The 17,333-nt window shown below is 42.9% G+C and overlaps 1 protein-coding gene across 1 annotated transcript in view; it reads right to left on the bottom strand.

Moving 5' to 3' along the window:
- Nucleotides 1–17,333, bottom strand: part of ano10a (anoctamin 10a) — a 39,038-nt gene that overhangs the window by 4,215 nt on the left and 17,490 nt on the right. Inside the window, exon 14 of the mRNA XM_070966718.1 lies at nucleotides 6,770–6,886. Coding sequence (XP_070822819.1) covers nucleotides 6,770–6,886 — 117 coding nt within the window. The remainder of the gene's footprint in view (nucleotides 1–6,769; nucleotides 6,887–17,333) is intronic.

Genomic DNA, 17,333 nt, shown 5'->3' with positions numbered 1-17,333 from the left:
CAAGTCCATAAAAACCTCCTCAAGTGTTGCCACGGTTATTGTTTCCATCATGCAAATACCAAAGTTTTCTGATCTCTCTGGTGTGCCCTCTAGTGGAATCCTCCAGTAATACCCAAAGTAGAACTGTTCATGCTGCGGCTGGTTGTCTATGTGCGTGTGTGGTTATAAAACAAGTGGATCTGCAGCCTTACACAGCTGAACTGGAATGACTCCTCCAAGTATTCACTGGGGACGTTTCAATCACTTTCATTCTCAATTAATCTGCTGATCATTTTCTCAATTCATCAGTTATTTGTTTGGTCTATGAAATGTCAGAAAGTAATGAAAAATTCCCATTACAATTTCTGAAAGCCCAAGGTGACACCAATACTGAAGACAACTCTTAACAGTCCCACAGCAGCAATGCAGGACCAGCACTATAAGCACTCTAACAGCCCATTTCCACTGCAGGAACGTACTGCAGGGTAATGGAACATGTAGTCCAAGACCTACAAGCTTCTTAAAGGTTCAGACTACTGGAAGTCCGAGGCTACAGTTTGTTAAGTTGGTGCTCGAGGAGGACACTCTAAATAAACCTGAACAAATAAGAAGAACAACTTGAAGAAAGCTCTGGAGTATTTCACACAACAAGCCCCACCTCTCAGATGGGTCAATAACTTCCTCCGGACCAACATTTCAAAAACCAGAGAGCTACTCATCAGCTGTCAACGCATCTGACCACAAACACAGCCCAGCACACGCCTAACTGCCACAACTGACCTGCCACAAACCACAACTCACTTAAACATTTCACTCACAGCTGCTGAAACATTCAAGCCTCTGACCGTCGCTTCTTGTAACCTTCCATCCTCGGCTGCGACACAGACACACACCTCGCCCCTGCTCGCAATTACTACTAGAGATGACTTGAGTAACAGCTTTGTTCCCCCTGACAGAAACTAATCAACTCTCACTCCTATAGTACTGATGTCTGTGCACTTTATGTTGGACATGCAGGCATGTGAACAATGCATGATGTTTTCAGAAGATACGATGGCCTTCTTTTCACGTGTCCACTGCTGTGACATCACACGGAAAGCTCTCGGCTGTGTCTGCCGCTTCTCCGTCTAATGGAGTCAGGGTTAAGGTATGAAATGATCTTGTGCTGTTGTGCTGTGATTGATCTGCTCAGATGGCAGTGCAGAGGAAGGTGACTTACAGCACGTGAAGCGCAGCCAAGAAAGTCACCTGTCTGTCTGATCGAGTGTCTCCTGTGGGAACCTGAGATCTCTGCACAAGTTTCTCTCTCCACTTCATGCTACACGCCCTCCTGTGACCGTGTGTGGCGACATGTTGGTGGACCCTTTATTGAGCTACATTAATATTCTATAGGACGACATGGGGGAAAGGGCAGCTTGTTGCATTTTAATCAAACAGTCTCATTTTCAAATGTTATTAAGAGATACTGGTAACTCGCAGCATCATTAAATCCTGCAACACTCTTGTAGTTTCAGGTGGATCCATATCTGATGTGTGATCTATTTGTCTGTCACACTGCTTGCACTTCAGACACTGTCCATCCATCCATCCATCCATCCATCCATCCATCCATCCATCCATCCATCCATCCATCCATCCATCCATCCATCCATCCTTTAGAGGGCTGCAGGAGCTGGAGTCCATCCCAGCTGACACTGGGTGAGAGGCTGGTTATAGCCTGGCCAATCACAGAGCTGACACATGGAGACAGACAACCATTCAAGCTCACATTCACACCTATGGCTAATTTAGACTGGCTAATTAATCTGCGTGTCTTTGGACTCTTGACCACTTCAGTCACTGTAATCTGACAAACTAATGCACATTAATTCTGTCATTTCCATTCATGTGCACATTATTCCTGACCTATACCTGTGGTGCTTCCTTATAGCCAACAAATGGAGCTCTATGGCACAGAGGAATAATATATATTTGGCTTTGATACACACAATCCGTGTTACTAAGATACATTCACTGCTTGTTTTGTCTCTGTTCATGGGATTTGTTGTTATCTGGACCACTCAAGTTTCATACGGAAGAAAAATTCTGAATATGACACAATTTGTGAACGCCACAAATTCTCTTACGTGAATGAATGTGTATGTGATTCCTGCATGAGGCCCACTGTGTGCTGATGAACACTGAGGTCAGTTAATCAGTCCTGTGTTAATGTTTGACATCCTATATGCAGTGTGCACATGTCTTCATAACACGTGTGTGCACCAACGCTTTTTACAGCTAAATTAATCTTAACAGCACTAAATTGAAATCATAATCAAAACAGCCCAAACACAGTATGTATAACTGTTCTCCAACCATCTAAAATGTTTGTCCATCTACTTTTTTTTTCTACTTTTTGAATGCTTTGCTTTAAGTAGCAGTCAAGCTAACCTGAACTTGGCTCCAGCTCAGTCTGAATGCTTTTCTGTCTGTCTGCTGAGTTTCTCAGTCTGTCTGAGGTCAAACAGGGATGATAGACCAGGAAGACAAAAAGGAAAACATTAATCCCAAGCATATATATTTAATGTTTAGAAGGTCATACATGAGGTCAGGTGTGATGAGGAGTAACTGGTTTTAGTCTTGATTATGGCTGTGGAAAAGGTGATCTTGCTAAATATCCCAACTCTCAAACAGAACCCATGTTAGATCACAGATTCACAACCAAACCAGTGGAGTTAGGATATTAGATGAGCAGTCAGCAACATAAAATAACGATGCCAATATCAACAATGACACACAAGCCCTTTAATAATGTCACCCCAGTCTGCAAACCAGCATCATCAAACTCACAACGCAGAGCTACTCACCCTCCATGGAGCTGTCTCTGCAGAACCAAGAGACCACAGAACAACATGGTCAAACCAAACAAAACTGGCTGATGTAAGAGAAACCAAAAGACAAGCATTTTAACATGACTGTGGCCTGCTCGGGACTGCAAACGAACACTGTGCTGTATCCAAGCTGCAGTTTATCCCACAGACGGACACATTTCTTATTACCTGTAACAATGTGAACCCATGAGCTTCAGTGATAAAGATTCCTGAAACCATCTACTACCTGTCAAACGGCTACATATTATGCAGCAGCAGAAGTCTGACCAAAAACCAGGGGAGAGAAATGATGAACCAAAAGACTAACAGCTCATCAGAGAAGCACTCAGCCCCGACAGTCCAAATCAAACAAATGGCTGCGGTGCCGAGCAAGCTAATGCTTTACTATGGAGCCATATCAATACTATTAACATAAGGCACGCCATTTGTCTTCAGTAAAGTGGTCTGGGACAGGCTTCAAGAGCCCATTTTGAATGCTAAATGGGAAGGTATGGACCAGCATGTTGTAATGGACATATACACTCGGTCTCTGTTGTGTGCTGGTTGCTTGGCTAGAGAGCTATTACAGCCACAAAATGTGTGTGTGTGTGTGTGTGTGTGTGTGTGTGTGTGTGTGTGTGTGTCACAATGTAAGCTGTTTGAAAGGTAAAATCTAATTAAAGGTACACTCTGCAGGAACTGTTGGTTTCAGTTTGTGCACAGCCTCTGACCGCAGAACACACACAGCGCAGTGTACCACCTGCAGCATCTCAGACAGCATCATGAGTTTCTTGCAAATATCAAATAATCTGTTAATCATGTGTTAATGGCATTGATTGTGTAATGAACAAACAGCTATGCTAATAGTTGGATTACTGGCTCTAATTAGCCAGTGAGTTTGGCAAAGCAGCAGGTGTTAATTATGTCATGATGACAATGTAATGACTATGCCTAGTAATCTGTGGAGCTACAGACAGCAGTCAACAAGGCCCCAGCAAAACTAGCTGTTTTTCTGTAGTAAGCAAAGTGTTAATATGTTGATGATGAACTTAAGCTTAGATTGACGCGAGAGTGATGAAAAGAACTCACTACATAACTCATATTCTTCACAAAATGATCTACAGATGTTGTAAAGTGGCACATATGGAGTGAAACTACAAACTTTTCCAGCTCACACTCAAACAAAAGTTTATCTGTCAAGATGTTGACTAAGCAGAGCTCCGGAGGCAGCAGGTGTGTTAGGAAGAAGCCTTTTGGTCATAAAGTGATAAGGGCTGCATAATAACGCTGATGAGGCAAGCAAGGCCACACACACACACACACACACACACACACACACACACACACACACACACACACACACACACACACACACACACACACACACACACACACACACACACACACACACACACACACACACATATGCACAGTGTTGATACTGATGAGCGTTTTGGAGCAGCGCAGTTCATGCGGTCCACATGTCTTACTGCTGTCTCTCAGAGGCTAAGCACCGTCAGCTCTGACACATTCAAACGCTGTGCTGAGATCAGATTCACTGGCCTTTCTGTGTGTGCTACCGCTTCTCATGAAGCAAGCAGAAATAGTTTGAATACCATCTGGTGGTGAGAAATCTAATCATGCTTTTCTTCTGTCTAACAGTGTATTTCAGAGTATGTGCCTGTGTGAACGTGAAGTTTAATTGTTTTTAATTGTTAATTTAACTGTAATCAATATAACATGCCTAAGGCTCATTGTTTTTGGTTTTCACTGACTTTAAATGATGGATATTCAGATTAATTTAAACATCAGATTAAACAGATTCAGATTATTCCCAGGCACCTCTTTGTGTTTCTTGCTGACACTGTTCAGCACAGTTTACAGTAAACAGGACCTAGCTTTCACTAATACAGAGAATGCTACAAAGCACAACAAATGTGCTGATTATAGCACAACAGCAGCTATAACTCCTCACATATAATGGAAGCCTCTGCATTATGGCAACAAGAGTTTGAGGTTATATGTGACATTTCTGCATTTGAATGCCTGAAGACATTTCCGATGTTTAGGTCAGGTGACTGTGACCAACATGGTGTGATGTTTGCTTACAGAATTTTCTATTTGCTGGTATTTCATTGAATCCATTCTTCGCTCTACCAGTCAAACATTCCCCATGCCACTGACTGCAACACAAGCCCAAAGCATGATGGATCCACCGCCATGCTTATCAGGTGGAGAGGTGTTCTTGTCATAAAATTCTGTACCCTTTTTCTCCAAACACAGCCTTGCTCGCTGCGGCCACAAAGTTAATCAGTCCACTAGATTTGTTTCCAAAAATGCATCAGCCTTCTTTTGATGTTCCTTTGCAAACTTCTGAAACAGAATTTTGTGGTGAGGACACAGAAAGGTTTTCTTCTGAGGATTCTTCCATGAAGGTCGTACTTGCCGCACAGTAGAACAGTGCACCACCACTCAGACTCTGCTAAATCTTCCTGAAGGTCTTTTGCAGTCAAATAGGAGGTCTGATTTCCACTAATCCAATGAGCAGTTCTCTCTGAAAGTTTTCTTCAACTTGACCTTCATCCTTCCTGTTCACTGCCATTTCTTAATTACATTACGTGCTGAGGGAAGAAGTACCTGAAAATGCTTTACTGTCTTCTGTTCACCTTTTTCTGCTTTGTGGGCATCAATTATTCTAATGTCCAGAGTGCTACACAGCTGCTTAGAGGAGCCCATGGCTGATGATTGTTGGGACAAGGTTTGAGGAGTCCAAGTATTTACAAAGCTTTAAGATTTGCATCACTTGGCCTTTCTTAACGATGTTTGTGAACAAGTCATAGCCCTAACAAGCTAATGAAGGTCAGAGACTTTGCTAAAAGTTATCTGAGAGCTCCAATTTAAAATTGTACAAAACAATAATAACACGCTTATTTTGCTTAACATGTTGAAGAAGATGTTTCATCTTTAACTTTATGCTCGGAGATCAGTCCATCTTCTGCTCACCTAACTATTCACAGCAAGAGAATATGGGAGGATGAGTAGTAGCAGTGATGATGATGCTACTCAGCTGTTTTTTTTCCGTCAGAGTCCTTGTGAGCCAAATCACACAGACGCTTTCTATGACTGAGTTTCCACATCAGGTTTTCCTTCCCCTCTATGAATTATTCCAGACAGACGCTCCGTCCGGTGTTAGCAGCTCCGCAGCAGCAGCAAGGCACTTCACAAACTCTCCTTCTGAATGAGGCTTTAGCTTCTTAGCTATTAGCTCACTCACAACAAAACACGTCTGCATTACACTGTCTCTGTCAGAATGCGGTCTTTGTGAAAGCTGCTTGTTGGACATCCAAACTCCACAAAGAGCGCTAACTTTATCCAAGCAGCTCATCCAGTTTATCAGGTTTTGAGCTGCAGTGACTCTTGATATTAGCCTATTCATCACTGCAACGTAGAAACACTTGCTTGTCTATCTCTATCTATGTCTATGTCTATGTATGTCCAAAAAGATGTACTGACTTGATATTAATGCTATGTGTGTGTTGCGTTCAGAGACCACTTGTAAAAATGTATTCGTCTGCTATTTGATGGTATTTTCTTTATAGCTGAGAAAAAAACCTGCTTTTTTGTATTCATGAATTTCCTCAGGGGTTGGATCAAATGGTCTCATGGGCCATAAACAGCGCAGAGGTCGGAGGATCCTCACCCCTGATATAAAGGTCCACTGCAATATGAAAGGCTTGTTCTGTCATTAAAACATATGAATGGACTCTCAACTCTCAACATGAGCAGCCTGCAACTGTCGAATTGTTTTTCTCTTTGTCATTGCTGTTGTTTGTACTGTCTTGCTGAATAAATGAAGTGTTCAGCGTGGCTGCAGAGTGACTTTCTCTTGAGGCTTGCCTCCGTCCATACAGACACGATGTAGTCAGACTATGTAGTTTTACCTTTTTCTTAAGGGCCTCCAGTGATTCAAACTCCAGGCGGGCCAGTTTGATCTGGATGTGTTTGGGAACATCTGGGATGAGGAAGGTCAGGATGAACTTAAAGGCCAGCAGCCCATGCTGAAATCATAGAATAACAAACACAGGGATTAACATGTTTTGCAGTCAGTTCTTTTCAGCTTTTATTTGCATCATGTTTTTAAAATACAGAAAGGAAAACATGGTTTGACAGTGAGATCAACATAAGTTGGTTGTGTTTCAATACCATGCAACCCACACTTCTTAGGGAGTGGCCAGAAGTGGACCACCACCCCACAGCATGCATCATGGACGACGTCACCAACTGATCACAGTATGTGAGGTTATAGGACTGTGAGTCTGACATGGTTGTCCAGCAGGGAACAGTCCTGGTTCCCTTCCTCTTAACTCTCTCTCTCAAAAGTTCTCTGATGACTCTGCAATCGTTTTTCTCATCACTGATGGGGATGACAGGGAGCACGGAGAACTGACTCGGGGATTTATGGATTGGTGCCGGTGGAACCACCTGCAGGTCAATGCAGGGAAAACCAAAGAGCTGGTGGTGAACTCCCACAGGTGCAAACTCTCCTCCTACACCAGTGAACATCCAGGGAATGGACATTGAGAGGGTGGAGTCTTATGGTACCTGTGTGTTAACCTGAATAATAACCTGGACTGGACTGACAACACAAAGGCACTGTATAAGAAATACCAGAGCAGATTCAGGTCTTTTGGAGAGCAGAGGGCATTACTGAGAATGATTTTTGACTCTGTGGTGGCACCAGCCATCTTCTATGGAGGGTCTGCTCAGGCGGCGGTCGGCTCTGTCTGCCCCTTCAACCCAGCAGAGGTGGTGGGACAAAGGAGAATGATGGCTCAACTATCATCCCTGATGGGGAGCAGGACACTCTGACAGCACTGAGCAGCTCCTTCCTTCATGCTGTTGTCACACAATCTAATCAACACTGCTCTCTGTAGACCACACACACCCAAACTGACAGTCACTCATGTGCAATATCAGTGCATACTAAACTGCGAAATCAGGATCTGCTATGTACAATAATGTTGAATTTAGCCGTTTTCTATTTTACTTACTTGTATCATTCCTTTCCTTTTTTTTTTTTTATTTTTTTTTTTTACAGATGCTACTTACTATTGCCCCACCCCCACTGCTGCCATAACAGCGCAAATTTCCCTGCTGTGGGATTAATAAAAGATTATCTTATCCTTTTATGGAACGGTGTCCTTCATGTGCTGTAAAATCAGAGAGGACAAAAGAGGAGAAGGGGAACGTCAGGGACAGACGGACAGTCTCCGTACAGATGTCTTTAAAGCTGAATGAGGACAAGAAATAAAGCAGTCTGGTTGAACACAGCAGCCAGTGTTGGCTGTGTACTCCCACAGATGTGAAATGAAACAATGACAATGAGGTTAAGGTGCATATCTAATATGAGGTCAATGTCAGCGGCTGTCTGCTGATGTCTGTAGACTTTAGACAGATTACTCACTGGTGATGCTCTATGTCTGAATTACATCCATCTCCTTCTTGTTTTGGGGGGGTTTTGCATTTAGTTTGGTCTTCAACAAATGAGCTGTTTATAAAAACGACTTTGGGTCATATTTTCGTGGCACCACAATGACCAGTGCAAAGCAAGTTTTTGGTAGTTTGGCAGAAATTGACGTTGCACTGACAATAAACGTCTCTGAACCACATCCGTAGAGCAAAGAGCAAAATACATACTTGGAGCAAATTGACAGCAATAAAGCTTCCAATTTAATAAGCCATTTTTATTTAACACTCGCCAACAGCAGATGTGAATCAGCATCAAAAATAACTTTAATGTGGTTAAAGCAAAGTTCTGAAAAGTTTCTTCTTCAGTTATTAAATCCCTGCAGCCATCTCTATCTTGATAGCGCTGCACCAGAGCACAGTGACAGTGGTGTTTCATGTTTTATTCGTGAAATCCATTTTGAGGTAAACACTGCTGTGTCACAGTTTAAGACGTGATGTAACCATCATAAGAACTTTCTTATATCCAATCAAATGTGCTGACTAATGAACCAACATAATGAAAAACAAAAACATCATTGTCCCATTGTAAATAAATGACTTCTTAGAGTCGAGATATCACAATAAACCATCCTCTGCAGCATGCTCCACTACATGCTGCCTTTTCTATACTCATTTTGAAATGTCCTCTCTGGGGAGACATGTTGCTGTCAGTTCCCAGCTTCCCTCCTCTGTCAGCGCTCTGGTTATCAGAAACAGCTGACCTGCACACATCTGAATCAGCAGGGAGTGCGTTTTCCCATGAAGATGACTGAACACACTCACTTACACATATGCTGAGCAAACACAGTTCTCAACTGACCACCACACATACAGGGAAGACAAATACTGACTTACTGACAGTGGAGCGGCGTGCCAAACGTGCACGGGTGTATGCACGCACACGCACGCAAACAACTGTGCCAGTCCATCTGGAGGATGGCCAACTGCCATCGCCTCCTTTGATTCAGTACACTTTTCCTCATCATAGTAATGGACTCATGTATGCTACAGGAGATGGGACAAATGGTGCAAGACTGGGAGCAGATAAGAGGGCAGACTGGTCCACACAATTGGGTTTCAGGCTTATTGAACTAAGTGATTTTGATAAGACAAATGATTATGAGCTTCTATATGTTCTATGTATGTGTATCTTCTATATGTAATATGTTCGGGTCTGATATTTTCACGGTAGCATTGTGACCCTCGCAAACGCTAATGTTAATATTAGCTTCCGCCAAGTATTTTCATCTTATGCAGAAACCGTTCTTTCAAGTCACAGATCATAATTCCAATTTAAATTTTACTAAATGGATCAACACGAGCAGTCCAGCGATCTTTTGTTTTAGCTGGGAATGTTGCATTAAATTTGTGTACAGGTAACACTAGATGATGGTTTTGTGGAAACAATTAGCTTCCCTCAATTGGTTTCCAAGAGATTTGAGCCCTGGTAATGAATAAAGGTCTATTCTTTGCAGTTTCAACAAAGAATTTTACAGGACAAGTGTAGCTTTTCTGGCTGAGAGAAGCACAGACGAAGATGTTTTGTCATTCCAGTCAGCACAGCAGCCTCACTAATTAACAAGCAGAACAAGCAAAGAAATCCCTGATCTTAGTGACTTGTCATATTGATTGAAAGTGCACAATAAACACTCCAGCTCTTAGCTGATTGCTAATGCTATTCAAGTCTAATTTATATTTGAGAGTGTTCAGCAGCACAAGGTTAGACTGAGACTGAGAGGACGCCGTCTTAAGAGTGGGAGGAGAATGTGACTTCTGAAATGTTGTTGTTCTTTCCAAGGTCTGACAATAAATTCTGTTTTGCTTGACATAATGGATGTGACGAAACTTAAAATGCTCAGTTTGAAAGGTATTTTCATTGTCATCGCTTACACTGAGGACATACACTGGGCTGGCAAAGGAGCTCGACTGATCTTGCCCTTCACCTATATGACCCTCCATGTCTCCTCCTGTGCATTCTCAATGACTGAGCTCTCCTCTTGACACAACACAAAGCTTCCAGCTGATGCAAACCGCAGTCCTTAGCATCATCCTAAATGCCATTTTAACAGTTTTGCTAATGAGAATAATAATCCCCATACCTGGCTGGTGTCATAAACTGAAGGCTATAATCTGCAGCTACACTTCTGACAAGGCTGTCTTAAATCAAGAGGAACTGCTATTTCCACTTTTCAGTATTCACCACTTAATGCTGTTACCATGGCACCCCTTCACTGTTAATTGCAAAATTAGCATTTCAATCCACCATCAATCCAACTGAGGAGGAACTACTAATGCTGCCATTCCATGTGTGATCTGACATGAGCACAATATGTCATTCAAGCTAAGACTCTGGCATATTACGATGTGGAGTCATTACTACTGTCACTCTAGTCCTTTTCCTGGATACACTGTTGCTTATGCTATCAAGTGGGTTTTATCCTCCATCTTATTTCACATTCATCTGTTTTTATGTCCATTCAGTCTTTTCTATGTGAAGCACTCACTTGGTGCATGCGATTTCTTTCTTGTAAAGCACTTTGAGCAGCAATTCCTGTATGAAAGGTGTTCTACAAATTAAGTTTAGTATTATTATTACTATTATGGAACTGATCTGAGTGCCTACAAACCTGACCTGATGTGTCTGAAGAGGACAGCCACGAGGACACCACAAAATAAAGATCCTTAAATATAAAACAGGTATTTTACAGCAGGGTTTTAAGAAGATTTTCATCCTCAAAGGCTTCACTGCGTGATGCCATTAGATGTACTGAATTATATCAGTTATTACACTGCCGATTTCCATGTCCATCTAACTGAAGTATTTGTAAGGTGTCACTTAAAACTGTACAAACTGATTTTATTGGCCCCTCATGGTCAGCAGAACAAGCTGTAAACACAACACTGGCATATCATTATCTAATAAAGTTAATGCTGAATGTGTCTTATTTACACATCCAGCTGAAGCAGAGCAGCATTAGCATTAATTTGCTGTTGGGTTTCTTGGTACTTCCAATATTTCCTTTTAGCTCTGGTGCACTCTCCACCAGCACAAGGGAAATATCTGGATCTTTAGCTGTTAAATGCTTCACTATGTTCACCAGCTAGCTGCCAACTTTCGCTGTCTGATCGTTACTGCTGGGTCGGTAGCATACAATGGATTTCTCTTCACTGAAAACAGCTGCTTGCTGCTGAAAATGAGGTAAATGAGGGCAGAGAGAGGATCAAAGCATTTAAGTGTCAGGTAGGAAAAACCAAAACCAAATGCTAAAATGCTGCATAGAGCTCAGGGGAACTGCACAGTTAAAAGTGGGTTTGTCACTGAGTGACACTTGTTACATCACACATAGCTATTTGACTCAGTGTAATAAAAAGAGAAAATTTCATTGCTAATAAGAGAAACATTATTCCTCTATTATGATTACATGGAGTACATCGAGTAATTATTCATGCTATAAAATGGGGTTCCTATGAGTGCTACTGACCCTATGCCAACATTAATCTAACGTTATAAACAAAAAACAGGCCCCAAACATGATTTCCCTACAATCTAATACCTGTAGTGTGAGGGCTGGTACACTGAGTTCTAAGCCCGCTCGCTACGCGCAGCACATAGTAAGATGCTAGCCTCAGCGAGCGAACTGGTGAGTCGAGGTGTGATGCCGTTCTAGTTGCCAGTGGGTGAAAGCTGATCTGGTAATCTGAAAAATAGTGTAACGAGGTTACTGTGTGGTGGGCAGCTGAAAATAACCTTGGACAAACACACACATTGACAAACCCACATGAAAGTGGTACTTGTGGGCACCCTTATTACCAGGCACAGTTATGATTATCATAACGTAACATAGCATTTAAAGCTAAAGAGACGGATACTTCCCTCAGGGGATGGTGGAGACCAAAAACAGAGATAAAGAGTGAAAATTGGACTTAGATCCATCAGGTAGTCAGAAACAGGACTGCAGAAGAATGCTAATGTCGCTCTGTGTCTGCTGATGTGTGAATGTGGCTCGTGTGAAAGTCACACGGGTCTGATAGTCTGAGGGCTAGAAAAAAAGACTTCACTTTGGTGAACTGCTCACTTTTAATTTTTACATCTCACAGAGATCACTGGACATGTTTTGAAAGTAGCTGACATGCATGACTTTTAAGAATCTTAAGATGTGTCACTGGTGGACAAACAGTCCAGGAGGCCAAAAAATCATCTCCACAGCATGCAATTATACCACACAAGTGATAAATCCATCACAAAATTCAAATTCTCTTTGTTGTAAATGTTTTGCCTCCTTTCATTTTTGGGGCTTTGTGAGCAGGCACAGTTCAGAGTCCCTGTTCTGTTGTTCTGTTGCACTGAAATGAGTAGATTATAACAGACAGACCCGTGACTCTGAAAGAAAGTCTCTGTCTGTTTCTGTGGCAGGCTGGCCGGTTGCCTGGTTACTGCTCACTGATGTGTGTAAGCCCTATACAGTAATTACCCAGGTATCATAGCACCGCTGCAAGAAAGCGACGAGGCGCTGCCCTCCCTCCTGCCTGATCCCACCCCAACCCCATAACCAAGATAACAGAGGTTGCATGATTTGATTTTCACCTTCAGCTCTTCACATCTTCTTTCTCTCTTTAAAGAATGGACATTAAAACAACCGCAAAGACAACTGACCAAGAGAAATTTGAAACTGTTAGATGAAAAACACATTTGTGGTCCTCCGTCGGGCTGAAGCCCGGCACTAATAGAGTCAGGGTTAGAGGTTCCCTTCCCGCTGGAGGTGGCTCTACTTAAAAAATGCATGCACTCACAGGCCTGTTAATGGCTTTGGTGCCTCTCCAGTGGCAATATATTGGATGTTGTGTCAATAATCAACATCTGTGTGTGTGTGTGTGTGTGTGTGTGTAGCTCCCGCTTGGTACACTAAACATTATAAAACCTGGCTCTCATTATTCTTGTTGTCCCATCTCTTTAATAGCCTGCCTGCTCTATTCTAGGAAATGTGCTGTATGGTAACAGGGAGAACGTGCTTAGATGTACAATCAGCTCGTGACTGAGGTTCATCATACAAACACATGCACTGCTTCTCTCTCTCTTAATCCATCATGCTTCTCTCTCTCCTCAGACCTATCATTTCTATCCACAAGCCTTTCCTCCCTGACTGTTTCTCCATCTCCTCCCTCAAGTCTATTTGCGCCTTCATGTCATTTGCAGACTGGTTTCCACTCCGCCTATCTCCACTTTGATCTGAGCCTCCTATCACAGGCCTGTGTGTAGAGCAGAGCCCACACAAACATACAGTGTGCACGGACAGGTTTGATCCCGCGTGCCATCATGTGCAGGATGCCATGGCAGGATGAATTGCTGACAAACACAGTCACACAGAAAAAGGGGAGTAATAGCCCAACACATGCTGTGAGCTGCCCTCATTTTTTCTGTGTTCACCGGAGCAGCACCATCTCCTCTCCTTATTCAGGTGATGGAGCAGAGTTTAAGTCAAACAGAGAAAATCCTCCCTGGGGCCAGCGTGCAGTCGATTGCTATAAAAAGTCACGTTCACTTCTGCTCAGCCCAGGAGACAGTTTGAAGGAGGCGGGGATGGATGAGAGGTGGCATGCTCCCTGTTAGCAGAGTGCCTTTCCTACCATCCTCCTTTTAATCAGCAAGACTAAAGCTCTGCTGGCAGCTCCTACGCTCAATACTCGTGTGCTGGACGGGACATACTGGTGTTTGTCTGATTATTCTTACAGCCTTACTAGCAGTGAGGTTAAAAATATTAATTTTGTCCTGAGGATGGCACTGAAGGTCATGGGGTCATAAAAATGCTAAAAACGTTAGCCCCTGGGGAGCAGAATGGGCTCAGTTAATGTTACGGCATCGGGCATGTTAAAGTTGATAGTGTGTCCTGAAGGTGGAGCTGGAGGGTCTTCTCCTCTGAGAACAACTGATGTGCTCAATGAATTCTGCCTTTTAGATCTACGACATTTCTTGTGTACAAGTTGATACTTTAGCACGCTGGCCCTGGGTTAAAGGTCAATGGGTCACTGGAGTTCATCCTTTAACGCACATGTTCCCACACTTATCACTCAAAGGTCTGATCCTCATTTTAAGGTTGAGGTCTGGAACGATTGATAACACAATAACATTTGATCAATTAATTAACATCACATCTCTTGTGAGGCCAGCATGAGGCAGACAAGGCTCAGACAGTTAGTCCATATCTATTTCTGACAGGCAGATTCTTACAAATGCATTTACACAAGTTAGATAATCTGTGTTCTGGAGAAAAGGAGACAGACTCCGTGTCTGCAATTTAGGAGCTGATAGCAAATTCTCTGATCTAAAGTTAATGTGTGACCTCGACAGTAACAACACACAAGACTCTCCAGCTGTTGATGTCGCCATGACAACGATGCCAACCATAGGGAAATAAGTCACAATAAAACCACCTTAATTTGGGGACAGGATCTGTGTACAGATACTGAACTAGAAAATGTGTCAGAGGCAGTCAGCAAACAAAATTAATCACTTTGAGACTCAAGACAACAATTGGCCAATAAAAATAAAGCCCAAGACAAGCTTAGTGATTCTCAGACATCTCCAGAGTTACCTCCTGCAGTCCGGTCCAGGCTCTGCTATTGGCTCCAGGGAACGTTGAACCTGGGAGTTGAGTGGTTTGATGGTGAGTCCACAGAGTAGAGAGGAGGGAGCTGAACAATAGCCAGATTCTATTGAAGAGTACATTTGGCTGGTTGTCAGGGGTTGGCACGCTAACACTCTTAGGATGGACTGGGCCTCTTCCAGTGCTGAGTAACGTTAGATGTGTGCATGCATTTTCTGAATTCTTTCTGAATTCAGCCTGCCGACCACCTGTCGACAGTCACTGCTGCAGCCTTTCCCTGATAAAGGCCCCCAAGGAATCTGCAGCAAAATGAGGATCAGCTTCATTGGCCTGTCTCTTCCTAATTAGCAGTATCTAAGAAATAGGTTTCACTCTACCCATCCATCTCTCTTACAGTGTAAACAGTCACTACTACAAAAATAGCAGTGACAAAAGTTTGCCCAGAGCGGAGTTCCTGGGACTAAATTAGTCAGTGATGTAAACCTGCAGAGGTCTGTGAGGCAGAGCAGGCCTAAAACAACTTAATGTACCTCTCATCAAAAGAGGACTCCATCCAAAGGCAGCTTTAATCAAACACAAAAGTTCGGCTGAAGAAGATCAAACACACATAGTGAACATCTTTAGTTTATCATTCAGCTGAGTGTGTGCAGACCACACATTCAATCAAACATGCAGACGCAGGCGATCAATATGACCCAGTTTCTGCCTCAGCATCAGCAGAGACGCACCATAGAGTGAAGTACAGTACGGCTTTATGCACTGTTTTACAGTCTGAGACACAACTAGATAGTTAGAACAATCATCCCTCAGGATCTTGTTAAAGCACCACAAACATACAAATGTTTTCTCTGTGGTTGTCCTAAAGAAACCGCTCCTCGCTGCATCACCCCCCCATTCACTACAGCCTTGCTATTTCTCTGTTTGCGCTGTTATTTTAAGCTTTTTCTCTGGGGGCATGAGGTGTATGTGTGTGTGTGTGTGTGTGTGTGTGTGTGTGTGTGTGTGTGTGTGTCTCAGTGATGGTGCTGGCTGAATAGAACACAGAGAAGAAGAGAGCGGGCTGATGCTTACGTTAATAGAGGTGGACTCAGGAGAGGAAAAAGCGAGAGTGGGAATGCTGGAATTAACACACACACGCAAAAGTCCAATCAACGATGGGCTGACAGGAATACACACAGCACAAACACTTATGCACACACACTTGAGCACCCCTCAGTCTCTCTCTAGTGTGGACTCTGGCTCCATCTAGTGATCAACAATCTTCATCAGCTCGTCGTCTCCTGGAGTGTGGTTGAGGACACACACTGTGTACGAGCACAGAGCAGGGCTGTACCTCCACGTTTAGCGTTAAAGGCCCTTTATATGTGTGGTACACCCACGCAGGTGTTTTCACTTATTTAGCTGGTAAGGATTCTTGTCAAGGTGCAGTCAGAGTAGATTTTGTTCCCTGTTCATTTCAGTGAGGAGCAGGCGAGGCATAGTCCCTCCATCAGGGCTGAGTCAGAGTGTATAGACTGCGCTTGATTGACATCTTTTCACCCCACTGTCGCACCTGTTCAGGCAAAGCAACTTTCAAAGACTTCTTGAAGTTTGCATAAAACTATTTTTCTCATTGGCAGTTGAAACACTAAATACTGTAGATGGACAGAACTGAGACCAGACCTTCCTCCAGCAGATGCTTTGGCATGTCATAACAGGAAAAGCACAGGTGGAACTGATGCCTGCATGTCATTTAAATGAGCTACTTTCAGGGAGCTGATATGGAGCTGAGCCATCGTAACCAAATTTGTTTCACCTGTGCCTCTCCTGCTCTGACAAGACAAAATGTCTGCTGTGAAAAAGGTCTATTCAATTTCAACCAAATTAAATAAAGTCACCACCGTCCACATTTTGAACTACCTCCAGCCAGTGTTGTGTAATCAGCACAGATTCCAAGAGAACAAGAATCGCACATCTTATGCAAATTATGCCCACCAGGTCTGAAAAACAAGTCTGAATGTCAGCCATAACTGCTGTAGATCTTTAAGGCTGAGCTAATTTTAACTACTTGGCTAGTTAAATCTACAGCAGCGCATCATATTCTGTGAGATCGTCATATGTTTGTAGCATCGCTGTCCTGTGAGAACCGCATATCTCTAACGAGTCAGCTTTACGTGAGCGCAGAAAAACTTTTCAGTTTTGCAATGGTGCATTTTCTAGCTAATCCAAGAACTAGTATCTAAAGCTATCAGATAAATGTAGTGGAGTAAAAAGTGCAATATTTGCTTGTGAGACATAATGATGTAGAAGTATAAAGTTACATAAAATGAAAATTCTCAAATACTCAAGTACAAGTGCGTCGGATTTCTTACTTCTACTGCTGAGAAGTAGACAAACTCGTACTAGATTACATTGA

Source organism: Chaetodon trifascialis, chromosome 7 (genome assembly GCF_039877785.1).
Source record: "Chaetodon trifascialis isolate fChaTrf1 chromosome 7, fChaTrf1.hap1, whole genome shotgun sequence".
Lineage (NCBI taxonomy): Eukaryota > Metazoa > Chordata > Actinopteri > Chaetodontiformes > Chaetodontidae > Chaetodon > Chaetodon trifascialis.
Note: the sequence above shows the minus strand (reverse complement) of the source record. Positions and strands in the feature narration are given on the sequence as shown.